The sequence below is a fragment of the Hippoglossus hippoglossus genome, chromosome 3 (genome assembly GCF_009819705.1).
Source record: "Hippoglossus hippoglossus isolate fHipHip1 chromosome 3, fHipHip1.pri, whole genome shotgun sequence".
In the NCBI taxonomy this organism is placed as follows: domain Eukaryota; kingdom Metazoa; phylum Chordata; class Actinopteri; order Pleuronectiformes; family Pleuronectidae; genus Hippoglossus; species Hippoglossus hippoglossus.
The window spans coordinates 11,071,212-11,091,211 of NC_047153.1; the positions used below are offsets into that span (position 1 = coordinate 11,071,212).

At 45.8% G+C, this 20,000-nt stretch overlaps 1 protein-coding gene across 9 annotated transcripts in view; it reads right to left on the reverse strand.

The window, feature by feature from the left end:
* cbfa2t3 (CBFA2/RUNX1 partner transcriptional co-repressor 3) overlaps nt 1-20,000 on the reverse strand; it is a 39,248-nt gene that overhangs the window by 12,390 nt on the left and 6,858 nt on the right. For 6 of the 9 annotated variants that reach the window (XM_034574160.1, XM_034574143.1, XM_034574133.1 and 3 more), the window contains 3 exons: nt 3,047-3,202; nt 459-700; nt 280-369 (listed from right to left, as the gene is read on the reverse strand). In XM_034574160.1, coding sequence (XP_034430051.1) covers nt 280-369; nt 459-700; nt 3,047-3,202 — 488 coding nt within the window. Of the gene's footprint in view, nt 1-279; nt 370-458; nt 701-3,046; nt 3,203-13,803; nt 14,196-16,994; nt 17,147-17,688; nt 19,341-20,000 lie in introns of those variants that run through there. The other 3 variants (XM_034574168.1, XM_034574201.1, XM_034574151.1) reach the window with 3 other exon arrangements.

The following is a 20,000-nucleotide window of genomic DNA, read 5'->3' on the forward strand; positions in this document are numbered from 1 at the left end:
GACACACACACACCACTTTAAGTGGACATTCACAGGCCCAATATTCTACATTTAAGTGCTGCAAACACAGTATAAATATTAGGAAGGTTTCTGATCAATAAAAGCTTTTCCTCTCTATGAAAACTTTCAGGGTCAAAATCAGAAGGATCAGAGAGGACAGGAATACACATCTGCATTAAAATACCCAATCTTGAACACTGGCCATATGTAAATCTAGGGGAAGTAAGCTGTGTGCAAGTCAATACATCAGGCTTGATTTAGTTTTACATAGACACTTACCTTCAGGAAGGGAATGACGAACGGCCTCAGAGGAAAGTTGGTGGCCTCGTGAAGTTTGGAGTGAAACTCTTCGATGGTGAGGGTGGAATTCTGTCCGAGAACACAGGCAGAGTAAGACCAAAGTGGGCACAAGAGTCACAAATCAAAAGTAATTCCACGGGGATGTAATGAGAACTCACCACCAGTCCCAACACAAGGCTGCGCACTCTCTCTCCGATCTCGGGCGATATGTCGTTGCCAAACTGCTGCAGCGTGGTCAGGAAGCGCTTCAGCTTGCAGAGCTGCCGGGCGCCGCAGGCCGGCGGGAGCTGCTGGTTGGACAGCGAGGCCGTCGAGGACATGGCCGGCCCGTTGCTGAAGCCGTTGGGCGTGGACGGAGCACCATTCAGCGATGTCGGAGAGTGGCTGCTTCCGTTCAGCACTGCAGAGAAACGGACAGACAGAAGGGGAAAGAGACAACGTGAGGAGGGTGAGTGTGGAGGGGGCCTGGGGGGCACCCGACAGGTCTGAGGGCAAGAGGGGAGACGCACTCATGTGCTGCTGATAGAGGAGAGTGTGCTTCAAAACCAATCGAAGTTAAGGGCACAATAGACTCAATAGTAGGTGACGCACAAAGTGACTTCTGTGGTGCACTTTTGCCCCAGTTTGATGGAGCACTCTTGAGCATGTGTTTGTGTGTTTGCAGCAACTTCAGCTGTTTCACAAGTGGCACCGTGGTACATCTGACCCCTTCCACCGCTTCCACCCCCCCACCCCTCTGTATCAGTCTATTCCACCCTGCTCCTCACCCTCGTCCCCCTCACTCACTCACTCACTCACTCAGTAGGACACAACTATAAGAGGAACTTGTTAAAGAGCTGCCAAAAATAGTCCTGCAGTCTGAGCGGCCCATGTTACTTTTATTCCAGTAGCAGGTGTGTTGCCAAATTTGGACCCGCACCTGTCCACCAGCTGAAAGTAGCTTTGCAGCTTTAAGGTTCAGAATAGACTCAGCACTCATACACATGTAAAATCACTCACATATCCTTCTTAATTCAGGCACAAACAAACTCATAAATACACAGGAGCTCACTCACACACACACGTTTGACCTTACCCCTAATTTCACGTTTTAATTTCCGAACCAGACGCGAAAAAATAAATGCGAACTATGTTGTCAGCCTAAGATTTGATTTGAAGATGAAATGCTCTTTTCAATCTCTACTGTCTCTTGTAATTGCATTTAAAAAAAATATGCATTGGCACGCATCACATCTGTGTGGCCACAATAATCTTTTCTAAACGTATCTGAGCCTCGACAGTGAGCCACCGAAGACTGTAACGCTCCATCTTGAAACTTACGCTTGAAAACAACAGCGTACGCAGTTGAGTTGGTCAAAAGTTGAGTTGCTGCTGCTCCTCTCCGGCATGCTTGTTGCTCTAATCTGTGGGTCGAGGGCCTCAACACATATGGACTGACCCATGTGATCCCGACAGGCAGCAGAGCTTGTGCTCTGGCTTTAGAGGGGAGGGAGAGGTGCGAGGGGAGAGCTACACTGCTGACCGCCGGCCACAACAGGTGAAACAACACAGCCTGTCATTGCTATATAGGGAAGAAATCAGTGCACACACACCGCAACAGCGCCGATGTCCCCTGTACCGCCGGCGCTGCCGCCGCCTGACCAGCTGGTAAACAACACAGACACACTCGCACATGCATTCAAAGACACTTGTGCCACCAGCAAGGGCATTCTGCACACAAAAAGACACACACGTACACACTCACACACATAGTTGCCTGCAGAAACACACCTGACACACAAGTGACTTCAACACTTGCTCAGCAGAACAGGGAAGAAACACATATTTGGAATTTCCCTTCATGTTTTACATATTATCATACATTCCCTTCATATTTGGAATTTCCCTTCATGACAGTTGACCAACACAGACTGTGGAGTTCATTGTAAATGTCCTCTGGGGTGTTAGTGCATATTATTATAAAAGATTGATGGGTGAACGATTTTAATTTATGTAGCAGGTCTTTAACGACACAATGAAATATCAAAATGGCCAAAGTGCTGCTCATTGTGGGAACTGTCGGGTTTCTCTATAAATTTGAAGGTCAAGACCTTATTATGTTATGATTTGGCTCTTAAAATGTATCTGAAATGAATACCTTTCATTTTAGTTCACTCATTTTTTGCCATGGACTTTTGTGAAGCACTTTGTAACCTTGTTTAGATAAGTGCTATACAAATACAGTTATTGTTATTACTATTATATCAGACCTAGACCTAGCTTAAATTTGACAGTGAAAGTGAAACAAATGGAGCGAAAGAAAATGCAGCAAAGTTGCATATGGAAGTGCAAAGGTATTGCGATCACAATATGCATCTTAACACCTACATGTATAGGCCACTGGTTGCCCCAGTTTAGAACAGTTTCAACCTGAAGATCAAAATGGGATTCAAGCTACAAAATATAACAGGCTGAGATATTCAGTCAGTGCTGTAGAGGAGCATTGTTTGCAATGCTGTAGCTCTGGCTATCTTCCTCAATGCTCACTATGAAATGAAACACATACTTTACACTAGCTCACTTTTTCTTCCACCCGCCTGTAACTGCCTGCGGACATGACTTATCAAAACGAAAGGATCATCTTCAAGTCAAAGGAAACATATAAACTGATAACTGTGCAGAAAAAATAGTTTTAAGTAAAGACATTGGACTATATGGTAGTGATAGTAAAAGTAAAAACTTATAGTACAGTAGAAAGGACCCTTACTTGATTTACTGGTGGTGGGGGTGAACGAAGCGCTGCGATTGGTTGCTTGGCTGACAGCCGGGGGTGGTGGAGGCATGGTGGGTGGGGTGGACCTGGGCTGGGTTTTCACATCCGCAGGTGAATCTGGCATTGTTCCAACCTTCTGCACTCTGCTACCTGAGATATGAAGGGAGGAAGAGACGGAGAGAAACGGAGAGAGAGAGCCATCAAGATGGGGCTCAGGCAAAAATCATACTTTCAAAGTGGAAACAGCTGGTTAAGGAGCAGAGCACGGACATTTTCACCTGGGAACCATCGATTGTTTCCTTAAACCAAAAAAAGCCCCATAAAAGGAACCAAAACAAATCAATGCAGAGAGTGGAAATGAATCCAAACTTGTATTGTGTTGGAGATTCATGGGCCTGGGAGACATACAGTAACACCTGCTCACTCGTTCAGCTGCTGCTGACTGAAATCCCCTCCTTCTCTCCCCTCTCTCTTTCTCCTTCACACAGACACACTCCATGTAGCTCTGACATCCCAATCAGTGCCCCTTCACTACAACTTCCAACCCCCAAACACACACACACACACACATGCACACACTCCTCCCCGCCTGTCCCCTCTCGTCCCCCTAGTTCAGACAGCCGGCTTGACAGCCAGTGACAAGTGCAGCTGGATCTGCTGCTGTCCATCACCGTGGACCGGCTTTCAGCAGAGCTCCGTGCTGCTACTAGAGGCTCCCCTGTCCTCTGCCAGACACCCTGCCAGGACCAAACAAGGCAAGGCCAGGCGCTGTATCGTGAAGGGGATGGATGGTACGGAAAGGGACACGAGAAGAAAACAAGACGCAGGGTGGATGTGCCAGGGCCGCAAGCATGTGAAACGACTCCTGCCTTTTATTCTGTATTTGAAGGAGAAAGAAAATCTAATGCACTTTATAGATGGTGTGTGAAGCACAAAACCACATTCACTGAGACAAGCTATTGGCTGTATCTATTATTTGATGTATCGGTGGAGTGTTGACGCTCTTTCCCTCTATGAGTCCGACTGTCAGTGCAGCTGTTGGAACCATATCCTTCTGCAATGTCAACCTGAGCTGAGAGGTGTGATGACTTTTGCAGCCTGTGAGCAGATAGCTTTAATGCATGTGTGCATGTGGAAGTTTGAATTGTTTAAAGCCTCCTTTCTTCTTTTTCTTTTTCTCTCTTTCAGCTAATGTATCAGAGAAAAAAAAAACATTAAAATAACAAATCACTCAAGGAACCTTTCAAAAAATGTAACCTCTTGTGTTTTTACTAATAAATATAAGTAGAAATACTCTCAACACCCCTGGATTGAAACCCAGTTTCCAGCTGCAGTGTTAATACATCGTAGTAACTAACATATTAAATCACTGTCACGTAGTGTGTCTTTCATTTCCCTTCTCCCATGAGCCAACAGTAAATCCAGTGTTTTCCTCTGCGGCACATTTAGCCCATTTCTCAGAGCTCGCGTTCAACAGCTGGTGTCTGTATTTAAAGAGTGGCACTCTGGAGTGCTGCTGCACGAGGGCCATTGACACAGTGATCCTCGGAACACGAGGGGCACTCCGCTGTTTGCCCCACGCCAGACGCTCCGAACATAAACACATAAGGTTGTAGATCGAGGCTGGTTGGTATAAATAGATGTAGCCATTCTCCTGTATGGAGCTCACAAACACACAAACAAGCTCGCCGGGCTACTGAATTGCCACGCTGCTTCCTGTAGGGAGGCCGCCATATGTTCCAGTGAAACCTCGTCTTTGATCAAATTGTACCGTGCCGCTGTGTGAAGTGTGCACTGCAGGACGGTCATACAGCGCGAGTGCAAGCTCATACAGCAAGTACTTTTCTAGACAGTAGCTGAGTCTGTTTGTTCCTTGTAAGTCTGAAGATACAGCTCCATTAAAATGAACAATAGGTGGACTCCTATATAATCAGAAGACCACGAGGAGGATGTACAATTAAAAGGCTTTTGTGGCTTTCTCTCTCTATTTTTATCACTTCTTTGGGAGGAGTGGAGACGAGAGGCGAGGAAACATGGGGAGATGAGACATAGGATATGATAGGAGACAAGAGGAGAGAAGATGAGAGGAGAGGAGAGGAGAGGAGAGGAGACGAGGGGAGACAAGAGAAGAGCAGATGAGAGGAGATGAGAAAAGCACAACTACTTTTGTCACTTCTTAAGGAGAAAAGGAGGAGAGAGGAGAGGAGAGAAACCGCCCTGTCTGTCCGTCCGTCCGTCTGGTCCCACTGTGGGATTATAGACAGCTGTTTAATCTGACCAGCTACAGGGACAGGGCACACACATGCACACCGCGCTCTGGATTTCACTTTTAATACATTAGAAAGTCTGCTAGGTCTGCAACCCCATCCGCGGCCATCTGTCCTCCCATTGTGTTTTACGCTGAAGGACAACACACACATGCCAAAAAGAGGGATGAAAAAGAAGAGAGAGGCTGATGAAAGTCGACCTGTGGTTGAGGTTCAGGTCTGCGCCGCGCTCCTGTCTGCAAGCTGCTCGATTTCACCCCAAACAGGTTTTTTATCTGAGCCTCTGAAAAGGAGCCACTTTGTGATCAATACAGCTGAGAATAGATACAGAGATGCTGCTGTCTGTCCCAAACGGCCACTATTGAATATTTCGCTGAAAATAGAGCGATGCAATCATTACAGCTACCTCCCTGCCGCTGTCTGTCTCTGTTTCTCAGCCGTAGGTCGGCACGCTTGACGTAACCGGTGTTCAAAGATTGCTCACCAAAGAAACAAGTCTGTTGTCTGTGAGTTCTAAAAAATGTTCCCTGTCTTATCCTCTCCCCGTGTGCAATGATGAAACAAAGTGAAAACTAAACAATTCGCTGTGAGACGCACAAAACCACACACCCTGCACTGTGTACTGTGGGCTACGACTGGTGGTTTCTACAGCCATTTCGGGGTCTCATTATAGATTTAAAGACATTTGCACGCCGTCATCAAAGCCTCTTAAAAGACACTCACATACACATACACAAATAAATACCCTCTCACACTGACAGGCCATTAGAAGGCAGTTCAGACGCTGGTCTCCTTTCACACTGCCATATGTCCGTGCGTTGCATATCTGCGTGTGTGTATGTGAACGTGTGTTTGTGCTTCCCCTGGAAATACAGCTGCAACTTATTAGCCTGAGCTAACCACTGAAGAACAGTCCCCCTTCAGTCCCCCCCCCCCCCGTCTATTCAATCTTGCGGACTCCACAGAGACTCTTCTCAGTGACCACATAGCCCTAAAACTCTCCCTCTGTCTCTCGCTCCTTACATCCCTCCCTCCCTCTCACTGTAATTCCCCCAGTCTCCAGGAATGCTGTTGTTTTTAATTTCTCCCAGCTGCTCTGGCTGGCTGCCCGGCCTCCTGCCTTCCCACATCTGTTCCCTATCAGGCCGCTGAGGAGTCCACACAAACACAGCCTCAGCCTCTGGCCCCCCAGCCCCCCACCAGGCCTTCATATCAAAACATGGGGATTGTAGCCCTGTGCCTCGGACCTAAACGACTCAGGGATACAGCACTTAAAACTCGTTGCGCTCATACTAGGAGCCCAAATAATATAAACACTGTTGGCATCTGTAGCGTAAAACACATCAACCTCTTCAGGTCAATCTACTGAAAGACTTTCATGCCAACTAGTTCTATTATTTGGATACACGCCTTGTTATCAGCTTGAGGTACGACGTCACAGGTAAGACGGGAACATGTGTGTGTGTCTGTGTGTGCGGGTGCACACGTGTGTGTATTTGTGTGTCAGCGCTTCTGCTGACAGATCCCAGACTCCACTTCATCTTAAACTGATTTAGAGCTCAGAGGCTTTAAAGCCCTCACTAATGACAGGGTGGGAGACAGGCCTGTACAGTGCCTGCACACACACACACACACACACACACACACACACACACACACACACACACACACACACACACACACACACACACACACACACACACACACATTTAGACACACAGATGCATGCAAACACGCCCGCAGGTTTGCAGAATGCATACGTTGTGGACACAAACACATATTTTCCCTTACTTGAGAATCTCCGTGATCGTACCCATGCAGCGCCGGCTGAACAAACAGGCTGAACAGAAAACAAGTGAGTGGAGGAGTGTGATTGTGTGTGTGTGTGTGTGTGGGGGGGGGGGTGGTGGTGGTGGTGGTGTGTGTGTGGGGGGGGGGGGGGGGGGGGGGGGGGGGGGGGGGGGGGGGGGGGGGGGGTGGTGGGGGTCTCCTGATAAGCACTCACAAAAGCAACGATGTCTCTGATCAGATTACCATGAACAAATCATTGATAAGTGACCATTTTCCAAGTCAAAAGCTTTGCAGTTTTCTTTTTAAATGGTTAACTTGGCGAGAAAAGCAAGGATAACTTGAGGACAAGCGGGGAGTGAGGATGGATTAGACAATTTATCCAGGGCCAGAGGTGCTAAGGGTAGAGGAGTTGTATTTCGGTCTCTCTGAGCTGCAGGGATCCTGTCATACAGTGCTTATATCTGTGAAAGCTGTTATTGATGTAATTGTATTGAAGTTCTAGCGACCATCTGTTCTCCTTTGGGAGGGCCTGGCTCCTCTCGTCGGCAGTGAAGTGGTTATGTGCGGCATATCACTGCTGCCGACGTGCTCACAGAGAAAAAACTTCCTTTTCAGATTTTCCCAACGGCTGCTAATAAAATCCAGATGCTAGACTGGAGCCGTTTCTGCCTGGCTCCCTCCTGCTCCCTCCTCCTTCACTCCTCCCTCTCCATCTTCTGTCCCTGCACATCTCTTCTCTTAGTGCCCCGTCTGCCTCCTTCCTCCCCTTGTCCTTCTACTCGGCTAATCATTCATTCTGCTCTTTTCATCGTCCTCTCCTCCCTTGGCTATACCTCCCTCCTCCTCCATTCACCCTCGGCTTCTTCTTTAGCTCCAGCCACCAACCCAGAGCCCATTCCTAAATAAAGGAAAGTATTTGTGACATTCAGCCGAGGCGGGCCGTGCCAAGAACAACTCCCTGGCTAGCTAGAGACATCTGGAGTGTGTTAGGGCTGCACTGGGCACTGGTACCCAGACTGGCTCTCCCACCACACATGCACACACAGAGAGCGGTCTCAAACTACACCGAGTAGGAATCCCGCATAAACTGGACTGTGCACGTTTTCTCAAAGCTTTTTGTTTTCATACATCGAAAACTGTGTTTACTGACGCCCGCCAGACAGCCCAGCAGCTCTAGACACAATTTTCTCAGTTGTACTTGTTACTGTATTGTTTGCATTTCTGCTCAGAATCAATACAATATGCAGTTTGTGTGCATAATTGTGCACATGTATGAATGTGAACTCAAATCAAGAGTGCGTGCATGTATTGTGCTTCTGCGTGTGTCAGAGTGTGTGTGTGTGTGTGTGTGTGTGTGTGTGTGTGTGTGTGTGTGTGTGTGTGTGTGTGTGTGGCTCCAGGGTCTCTGTGTGAGAGGAGTCGAACACCTGAACATCAATAACTGTCATGTGGGCCACCTGGGACCCCACAGCCAGCTTGCACCATGGGCACACAGCCATCACCAGCACAGCTGCCACAGAGAGGAGGAGGCGGGCGGGGGGGGGGCGGCAGAGATATGGGGAGGAAGTAGGAGACAAGAGAGAGACACACATATGAGGAAGTGACTGTGCATGTACATCTGGGAACGGGCCAGGGAGACAGAAAGGCAAGCAGACACGAGCGGAGAGCAGGATTTACATGTAGCTTCTGCTCTGCATGATAACTCTACTTTGTTCCCACTCATCTACATCTTCTTTTCCTCATCCTGTCAGCTGTGTGCCTAATTTTGCCAGCTGAGAGCTCAGCCTCGGGCTGCCACGATCCAACAGCAGATCAGACCTTTTTTCATCTCGCTCTCTTTCAGATGAGCTCCATCACACATCACGTAATTCATCTTAACATCTCTCGAGTTCTGCACACAAACCTAAAGCTTTACCCACCTCTTTAAGACACGCCTTGTATATGTCTGACTCAAGCTTGACCTGAGACATGGAAATGTAATTTCATTCTATTTCTTTCACTGACTGTGAGCTCACCAGGTAGGTGATGCAACACACTGGCTCTACACTCTGTCTCCTTCCCTCTTCCCAGTGAGCATCACGTATGAACTTGCAACACACGGCTGCAGATGAAAGATAGAGAGAAGGATGAATCTGTTAATGAAAAATTTAAATAATATAAAAATAACCTGAACACAGTTGGGCTCATTGGCAAAAAAGAAAAATGCTTTTGGACTCTACTCTGTGCATTTTCTATGCATTGTTGCAGGTTTATGATGGTGGAAAATCCCACAATAAATTATAAATGTTTATTTATTTATTTTAAATATCTTAATGTAGAAATAAACTTGTTTTCCGTAGTTTGTGTGATGTGCTGCTCTGCTCGTATTTACATTTGTACAAAGGGGCTGTTCCTGCTTCCCTCTCTCATCCGCAATGCATGATGGTTCATATTGCTCGGTTGTGCACTACTTTTCATGATGCATTATGGGAAACAATGAGTGTACTATAGAGGGAATAAAAAATTGACCACTAACCATCAATACGTCACAAACACATACATTGAATCGTCCCATATCTGCCCTGCCCCCTCACAGGATGTTCACTGTGCAATTACATCAATAAGATCCAAACACCTGCAGCCTCACCCAGCACCAATTAGCTCATCAGGCTTTTAATTACTCTGTTAATTGCATACAGGCAGCATGAAGGGCAGCCTGGGAATAGGGCAAGGGGGCCTCCTGAGGACCCAGCCTGACAAGCCTGACAAACAAAGAGGAGATTTTTCTACCAATGGCAGCCACAACAGCGCGGCTCTGGAGGCCGGGAGGAGAAGCAACACAGGAGACAATGTGGGTCCAAGTGCTTCATCAGCAGCACTGCAGTGATATCACTTCCTGCTCTGATCAGTTCGGCCGAGACAGAGGGCCGAGTGGTGAGAGACGCTGGTGGGAAAGCAGAGTCACCGAGAAACGTAGAACACAAAGGAGCCGGGCCATGCAAAGAGAGTTATGCGCACATCTGTGAGCAGCCACGCTACATCTGGATTAGTTGATATTGGTCACAGGGGGGCGGGGGGGAGCTGGGCGCGGTGGGGGTGGAGAGGGGGTGGGGGCGGTGCGAGGAACAAGCGTGGGAATGTCCCACCGTTAGGTTTAGGGCGTGCGGGCTCATTGTATTTGTGGGAGAGTTGGACTGGAGTCTCCGCAGAGTGACCTGTCTGTCACAGAGTGCCGCGATAACACAAACATCCTCTCAACTGTGCACAGTCTGGATGCGCACACATGCACACAGGCTGCGAGGCAGCTGATGTGAGAAGGGCGACACAGTCCATGAGAAACTGTGCGCTTGTTCCCTCCTTATGTTATTTGGCATTTAGCAAATCTCTCCCGTCTATTGATCCGTCAGTGTATCAATCTGGCTGCCTGTCTGTCTCACCCTCGCAGCAGATGTCCTCCCTTCATTTCTTCCAGGAGCAGTGTTTGAGGAGGTGTATCCAGGAAACAGTGGCCGGCGCTCACTTCCTGTGTGACAGGTGTGCGATGGAGGCCTGACAGCTGCTGTCCAGCGCTCTCTTTCCCTCTCTGTATCCCTCGCTCCTGTTTTTTCCTCTTTCCAGCCAGCTGCAGCAGAGAGCAGCTCTGTTTGTTCTTACGTCACCGCTGCTGCCTGCTGATTTATGGAGCACAAAAGACTTAGATTTAACCCTGGCAACAAACGCACACACGCCAAGGCAACTGCACCATCCTTCCTCCTCATAAAAACCCAAATCTTGGGTTCGTCTGTGCGTCTGTCAATTTTCCTTCCCGTGTCTCTTGCTTTTGTACTTTGTTAAAACCTGACACTGAGCTGTCACTTACAGCTAAGATAGGAAAACAAACAGCAGATTAGTCTCTCTCTCCTACTTGATGTCATGTATTTCATTTCATTCAGTGTTTAACGTCTGCTCCGTCACTATGGAGCTGTCAGTGGTGACAAAAATATCTGTAGCCTGAACTGCTCCACAGCCTGCCAGCACCCTCATACCTCTTCATTTGGCCCGCGGGCACGGCAACAATGGCTCCTGACATTAGCCAGACACGGAGTAGGGTGTTGTGCATTGTCCTGCAGGAGCCCGTAGGTTTCACACATACACACACATTGACATGTGCACACACAAACCACTGGGAGCGGGGGGGGGGCATTCATGTGACAGGTTAGAGGGAAGCTTTGACAGTTTCTCCATTTAGCCCTACGGCCAGCTCGTGCTGGAAGCTGCCGAAATAAATACCAGCGACTCCTCTGGGACGCAAGCCGACTACGGGACGCCGCCGTGAAAACAGAGGGAGCGGGAAAAGAAAGAGAGCGACTGCGGTGCCAATAACATGCTGATTACGTGAGCTAATTGTCAAGTTAAGCCAAGCCTGCCGCCACGCCATTGGTCAGAGTCAGGAGACGACAAAGAGTGATGCAATAAACGAACTGCTCCTTTCTGGGAAACCTTAGTCATTTTCACCCTTCAAAATCTGCCATGTTAGGACAAACAACCACTTAATTTCAATGGTTTATGATGAACATTTGTATTTATTACCAAGAGAAAGTTTGCCAAAGATATGAATTTCATGAGGCAGATTCTGAGGCCGGATGTCCAAAGGTTTAAATTTCTAGTTTGAACGATCACTTTTTTAGCAGCCTTTGGTTTCCCGCAGGTAAACAGTCCGTTTGAGAGGAAAGAGGCGGAACACATCGTGTTTATATATAAGGAAAGCTGCCAACAGAGATGAGCCAAAATGGTGCGTGGGCCTAAAACAGCTACAAAAAGTATGACTGTTTTTGTTTTGTTTGGAGAAACGTTCCCCCGTTACCAACAGAGGCTAATTTGCTGTTAGACGATAGCTGATGGGCTCCATCAGGACCTTCTTAGATGGTTTACCTGCTGTGTCAAGAAGACTTTGCTCATTTAAGCCACTGATTCTGACATAATTTTGTGTCAGGGACTAAAACAGGAAATCCTTTTGTGACTCCACTGTAATCTCTTAATGAAAACTGCTGGCAACTACACACAATTTTCCTCATTTAGAGATACTCAGTGTTATCATGAGGTCCAAAATAATATGTCACAAACCTGTGCAATGTATATTCAAGAAAATGTGATCTCCTGTTTATCTGAGGGCCTGTAAAGACGTCCACCTGAGCGATGACTAAGAGGGCAGGCTATATTACTAATGAGACCGTCTCTCTCTCTGAGGCATTACTTGAAAGACTGGAAAGAGTGGAAACCATCAAACGCAGCCCCTGCACCCTACCGAGGCAACAAGGTGACTTTAAATGCCAGACGATGACTCATGCCTCAAAGTGACCGGTGCTCATCAGGAACACGTCTGACCTTCCCCTCTCCGCATTTCAAATACTTTAGCTGAAATGTGGATTTACCAGTGAAATCAGTACTTTACACAAGCAGTGCTATTATCTGAAGGGATAGAGTTGGTCTGTGTGTTTTGTGTGTGTGTGCGGGTGTGTCTGTGTAGGGAGAGACACAGTGAGGCAGAGGAAGGAAGGCTGGAGCCAAGATTAGGGTCTGTACGACTAACTGGTAACACGACCGCACTCATTGGCTCAGCCTCCCATTTGAAGAGGGACGGAACCATCTGTGTGGCACAGGATCTGTTTCCAGGAGATAACGGCTTTTTTAATTTCACAAATACTGTACAGACAGAGAGCGACAGAGCGATGGAGAGAGTGAATGGAGTGAGTCTTCCCCCCCAAAACCCCGGCCTGAACGCAGAACGTCCCCCACACGTCCAGAGAGGACTGCCGTGGAGTGGAGGCCTTAATAACTTCAGTGTGTTGTTTACTCCCCGCCTGTGATAACGGCCTCGACACAGGGCAGACAGAAAGGGAGGGATTCATTATATCAGGTGGCGGTGGCAATATGAACTTCCCATTTTCCCTGTCCGCCTGTCCGTTTGACTTGATTAAAACAGAGCTCAGCGCTACTGTAGATTAGCCCAGCTGTTTCCTGTGTCCGACTCCGATGTGAACACACTTCCTACCGTGACGAAGAGCGGCTACGAGGTGAGGAGGTGCCACGGGGGAGAATGGGAAGGGGGTCAGGAAAGGGTCAGAGTGCAAGGGAGGAAGTGAAAGGTGAGGAAGGAGAGGAGGCGGAGGTGAAATAGGCACAAGACGAGGAAGGGAGGAGGAGGAAGGTATTATTTTTTTGTTGTTGTTTCGGCTGGAGCTGTCAGAGATGCAGCTATAGTGTACGTGTGAATTCTCCGATGTTGTGACATTTGTATTCGCTCGATTGTATTTGTGATTGCGCTGGAAATGTGCCTCCCTTTTGAAATGCATAATTGAAGGTGCAATTTGTCAGTGCTGTATGTTGAAGTAATTTCAGTAGAATGAAGAGTCAATTGAACAAATTGAACAAATCATTTCTGGAAATTCTCAACCATAATGGTGTGTTTTCATCTCTGAATGTCACAGATAAGGTAATTGGAAGATTTCACCTGCTTCACATGCATCTAAAGAAGAAAACACCAGTTAATTCCGGTGGAGGCAAAACAGCGTTATGAGCAGCATTGAATAAACGGTAAATGTGTGTGTGTGAGTGTGTGTGTGTGTGTGTGTGTGTGTGAGGGTGTACTCTGTTATTCTTGGGAATCTGTGGATCTGTGCACATGTAGGGAAGAGAATTAGGGAAAAGAGCAAGAGGGTGATATTTCACACACACATTCGGGGTTTTGCTTGGCCTCCACCCTGCGCTCGGCTCCCACGCTGTGGTGTCGGCAGGCCAGCCATCCAGCGAGTGCGTTTCTCATTCCATCAGATGTTGGGAAGCAGCTCGCTCCTCTGCTCTAGTCTCTGACATTCTCCATCTCCCCAGAGAGGCTGGCCAGCCTTGTCACAGTAATGTCAAACACATGTGGAACAGACCAGGGGCAGAGCAGACACACACACACACACATGCACAGGATGGGAGCAGGAGGCGTCCACAACTCCACTGGTCTTTCCCACTATATATTGGAACAAACAGCAGAGGAACCATAGAGAGTCAGCGTCACTTGCTCCCATGTTCTCACAAATACACACACATTTACACAATGATCTCATTAAACCCACTTTATCCGAACAATACGCACACTGTGTCTCTGCTGTGAGCATCGATTCTGCACAAGATTCTGTCTTTCATTTGTCGGCCTGGCGTACTGTAAATACCAGAGACCTAACAAAAGTCAAGAAAAGCCTCGTAACTCTCTGTAGCACTTCATCGTCTCCTCTTTTAAAAACCAATCACAGTTCAGTTCTCCTCCATTTTCTACTTTTACCAACAGTTGGAATACTTTTAAATTGTGGCTTCTCCAGCTCCTGCAGGTTTTTGTCTCAGGGGATTTTTTTTTTACACCGAAACACGTCTAACAGAGGGTGCACCTTTCCCTCTTATTTTAAAAGTGCCCTTATCTATTGGAGGTTAACGTTCTCACCCTGGAGAGAAGATTCTCGCTTATCGGAAAAGAAAATAGAGAACTGGTCTTGAGTGACAGCTTGGATCACGAACAAATGATTTGGAGGGACAAAAACACTTGAACAGAAAAAAACTATATAGACTTTACACACAAATTAACTTGTTTTGACTCATTTGGTCAAATCTTTCTTAAACCAAAGGATGACAGATATGCACAAATTTCACCAGCACTTGCAATGTCCACTTTTTATGTTTTTTTTGTTGCATGGATAATGTGTCTTAAAGTGTTTTATGTTTTTTAAATGTGACCTATAGCTGTAAGTGTATTACAGAAGTGACAAATCAATCTGACTCTTATATGTATATATACGAAGCCTTTTATCTGCAGGACCACCGGACTGTGAGGACGCCACACACATACAAACACAAATAAATAAGCAATTTATCTTTGTGTCATCATGGGAGCTTAGTAACACCAGCAAGACGAGTGGATAACAAGAACAAAACAATTGTATATATTTTCTGAAACTACCTCTTCTCTTTGGTATTTTTCTTATTTTTCTTCCCCGTATAGCTTTTCCTCTTAAATCTTTCAGTTCAGCATATTGTTCCTTTTCATGGGAGGACATGATATCAGATATAACAACACCACACATCTAGTTGTTGACTCACATAAACACACACACACACAAGCCTGATGTCTTTGGCTTTTGTCAACCGCTCGGCTCGTCTTGTTTGTGATGGCCCAGGTGTCTGTGTTGTGCTGACCACCTGACTGGCTCGCTGTGCGCCCGCCGCTCCCGCCCACCTGAGGCCATCTGCTGCGCTCATTAATGAAGAGACAGCCAGTTTCACCTGCACAGTCCGCGTTTAGCTCACAATAATTACCACACACACACACACACACACACACACACACACACGAGAGGCACACTCACTCAGCCCACACACTCATACAGTAAACACGTAAGCTGTACCCAGACCCTGTAACATGGAGTCACAGCACAGACAGAGGCTTTTCACCTGCCCTGCATGACACACACACGGTTACACGGAGATGATGAAAAACAAGCTACGACTTTGAGGAATATCTTGAAAGAGCTGCTGTACAAGCAACTGATAGCAACATATCTCGCAGACAAAATAATGATGTGCCTTTTAACCCTTAAAGGTGCAGTGTGTCGAATTTTGAAATATTTAGCGGTGAAGTTGCATGTTTCAGCTGAATCTGCCCTTGTGGTAGCCTCTAGTTGTCATAAAAACTCAAAAGGTGTTTAGTTTGTCCAGTTTGGACTACCGTAAAAAACATGGCGGCCTCCGTAGAGAGGACCCGCTCCAGATGTAAATGTAAAAGGGCCGATTCTAGCGTAAAGAAAACAACAATTCGTAATATTTAGATGAAACACACTAATGGAAACATCACCAGGATTATTTTATATTCAATTTCTGCCAATAGATCCCTTTCACCTAAATCTTACACACTGGACCTTTAAAGCATTAGTCATGATGTGCCTGAATAAGCACCAATGATATAGCCACAAAAGTAAATGTGACTCTCTGCTGGCCTGTGGCTACACATGATGCTGACTCTTCAGACAAAAACAGGTTATCTCGAGTTCATTTTCATGTTTTGTGGTGTGTTCTCTCCTCTGTATATATATATAAAAAAAGAAGACACCCCGTCCTTGCACCTGTGGTATAGATGGGAGGTGAATAAACACTCCGCAAGTTGGGGGTCATAATGAATGTGCCTGCCTTTTTTACGAGAGCCGCTTGATGATGAAGTGGGGACATCTGCCTTCGCAGGCCGGGCCCGAGCCGAGCTGAGCGATGGGATGGGATGGCCGGCGTTTCGGAAGGAGAAAAGGGGAGATGCCCACTCAGTGGTGATGGAGGTGATAGAGGTATAATGTGCGGTGAGGCAGGGTGTCTGCACTGCGGTTTCACCTCCGCAACCCCCTCATCCATTGTTTCGAGACTATTATCAGCTGTTCAATAATTCAGGTGATATTTACCAGGGCCAATTATACAGGGCCGCGTCCTGCAGAGAAAGAGGCCAGAGTGTTTTACTGTTGCACTCACGGGCGGAAGAGTGCGCTGCTGAGGCTGTTCAAGTGGAGGTGGAAACCTTTGGCTGGACTTCTTTCTTCTCAGGGAGTGTCCCATTGGTCCAAATCAGACATCGTGATTTCACCTTTTCATCTAATTACCTTTAAATTGTGTTAATAGCCTCTGTTTGCCATAGTACGTCTTTTAACCTGCCTCCTTTAATGTCTTCACAGATTATATCACAAGCACCCTTCACCCACCAGGAATTGGTCAAGTGTCTAATTGCTTCGCTACACAAAGGTTTGACACTGCTGCTGTGTCACACAAAAGGCAGAGGGGGTCTATTCTGAGGCACCGCGGAGTTCAGGTCGAGGCAAAGCGTCTAAATTTGTCCCTTCACACCCGTTTACCTCCATTCAGTGCAGGTGGACGCCGAGTTCACAGACACCAAAGATTTTGTGTCATCACCTTGGTCTCAATCATCACTCTGATGTGCAGCACAGACTGATGGAGCAAACAGCACACACACCCTATGTCTCTCTGCCTCTCCGTCTCTCTCTCTCTCTCTCTCTCTCTCTCTCTCTCATCTCTCCACCTCAGCACTCAAACCACAACTCAGAAAAAGTAAATGAAAAGAGATAATAATCATAAGAACAACAACAACAACAATGCTTCTGCTCTAGTTTCCAGTGCTGTCCACATGCCTCCGTTTCTATATCTATTAAGAGCAACATTTACTTAATTAGAAATGTGTTCATACTTAAATAAAAGACAAACTAAAGAAAAATGAATATGTAAATGGTGAAATTAAATTGAATATAGATACACAAATGAATAAAGATCATTATAAAAAAATATAGAAAGAATATAGAAAAAGACAGATGCAACAGTAGCCTTGTCTGTCTTCACCTTCACATGATCAAAAATGTGACTCTCAGCTGAGAATATTCAGCAGTTTGATCATTTAAATATGAAATATGAACAATTTAAAGGACTATTTCAAAACATATCCTCTTATAAACTCCCTGTGCGTTTAAAAACAATTCACAGCAGAACAAAATGAAATGATTTGCCTTTTTTTGGATTTCTGCAGGTTGTACTTACTTTGTGAAGGTCGAAGTCAAGCTGAGGTAGCGGTGATAATCCACACCAGAGTCTCTAAAACACCTTTTATATCGTCTTAATCCTCATTATTTTGGGGGAAAAGAGGGGATCAAGCGTTTTGCTAAATAGTGTGGAAAACTATCCCCTTGTTTTGTTGTTTGTTTTTGAGATATTGGGAAGAAGGAAGGAGGTGACTCAAAAGAAAAAAAAGGTTTATGTTTCCTTTGGAAGTTCAAAAGGTCTCTTGACTTTCCAGGTTTAATAAATTATGAGGTATTTCTCTTCTCGGGTTTTATGGAAAGAGGAAAAAATTTAAACTATGCAGGGCTGTTGGATCCTTGTTGTCTTTGGTTTTGCAGTCTCGTGTTTTGTGATGTGTGGAAAATAAATCACAACTCTCCCCAGTCATGTAAATCCTCTCTCTTGCTCATTTTCACCATCCGGGGAGAAGGAATAAATGAAAACAACGAATATGCAATTAACGCTGCGTAAAAAAAACGCACTTTTTGGTTCGTTTTTACGCAGACGAAACTATAAACCGGGTTATATTTTGTCCACAGATCGTCTCCTCTTGGCTCCCATGTAATAAAAAAAACACCGCAAATGATTAAGATGCGGATCCTGTTGTCTGCAGGGTGCGTCTTTATTCCCCCTGTGACAACTTTCGAACCGTCCTCTTTAGTTGAGCCACAGTCCGCGCGTCAGGAACAAGTCGCATCCGACGAGATGGATAGATTCGTCTCCTTTGTGGAATAAAGAAAAGAAAAACAGTGTCTTCACAGTCTGCTCTTCCTCCACCACGCGTCTCCGAGCTGTTCTCCGGTGCCGGTCCTCCTCCTCCTGCTGCTCCTGCTCCGACGCGCCGATCTTGCGCCGAGCTTCACACTTCAGACGGTGTTGGAGAAAAAAAATACTCACTTTTCTTTATATTTCCCCCCAAAATAAAATCACAATCGGACGATTTGATGTTTTCTCCTCTGCTGATTTCTCAATTGTTTTAATTCTGGGACTTGTTTTGTCTTCAGTGATGAGTAGAGCTGGCGGGGCCACCGTGCGCACTATCCACGGCTCTCTCCTCCTCCTCCTCTCTCTCTCTGTCCTCGCTGTAGCCTTCTGTCTGCGTTTAAACACCATCTGGAGCTCCTAACCTCTCTCTCCCTCTCTCTCTCTCTCTCTCTCTCTCTCTCTCTCTCTCTCTCTCTCTCTCTCTCGGGTACCATCAGATGCAGGAGCTGGCAGCCACACATGCAGGAATCCGTTTTAAATTGAAGAAGATCCCAATTCAAAAGCACAAAAGCACCACAATGGTTCATTAGTTATTATTATCAATACAATCATCTATATTGTTGCAGAATGACACGTGCATAGCACTGATAATCAATTTTTATGGGCTGTAAATATGAAATACCTTCAAATTCCCCATATAAATGTTATTAATTATGTAAATGTTTTTTTGTTTTCTTTTGCAAATTATCGCCCTAAACCTAATTTGATCATGTCCAGTAAATTCAAACCAGTCGAAGAAAAAAAAGAAAAAAAAAAGGCAATGATCTCAGTGTCACTGTCCCGTTGTCTGCCCATGGGGGGCGCTGTTTCCTCATATCAGGGCCGACGAGGACAACAAGGGCAGGCAGCAGTGAGTCCATTGTAAACTGTAGATTTTATTTATTTTATTCATTTAACAACACTTGAGGAAAACAAAATACACACAAGAAGAAGAATTAATGGAAAATAACCTATCTGCCTGCGTGTGCGAACACTCACCAGTAAAATAGTGAATAGCTTGTAAAGTGTAGTTTTCTTTTGTGTTGTCAGCTGTTGTCATAAATCGTCAGCCACGTGGAGTGATGTGAAGATGGAAAGATATGAATAGATGGAAGACAGTGTTTGTCTTGCAGAGTAAATAGTGCCATTATCACAGTGATTAATGTTCCTTTTTTTATACGCGCTGCTTGTATTTATATGCTTCTGGTTGTTGACGTTTCAATTAGCAGCTCATACAGTAGCCTAGTGTTGTGCTACTGATTATGGTTAAAAACATATTATCTTTATTTATTTATTAGTCAATATTATTTGTTGTTTAGTTTATTAATTATCTACTTTATATAAAATGCTGGAAAATAAGTGGGGGGGCGTCTTTAAATTGCTTTGTTATACCATCCAAAGCCAAAGGTGTTCAATTAACAATGTTATTAAACTGTCTTAGGGCTGTTTTGATCATTTTCATCAGCAAAACCTGTTTAACAATTAATTGATTTTCAGAGTTGTTGTAGGTTAAATTAATTTCTATTGATCAATTCATATTTCTACTA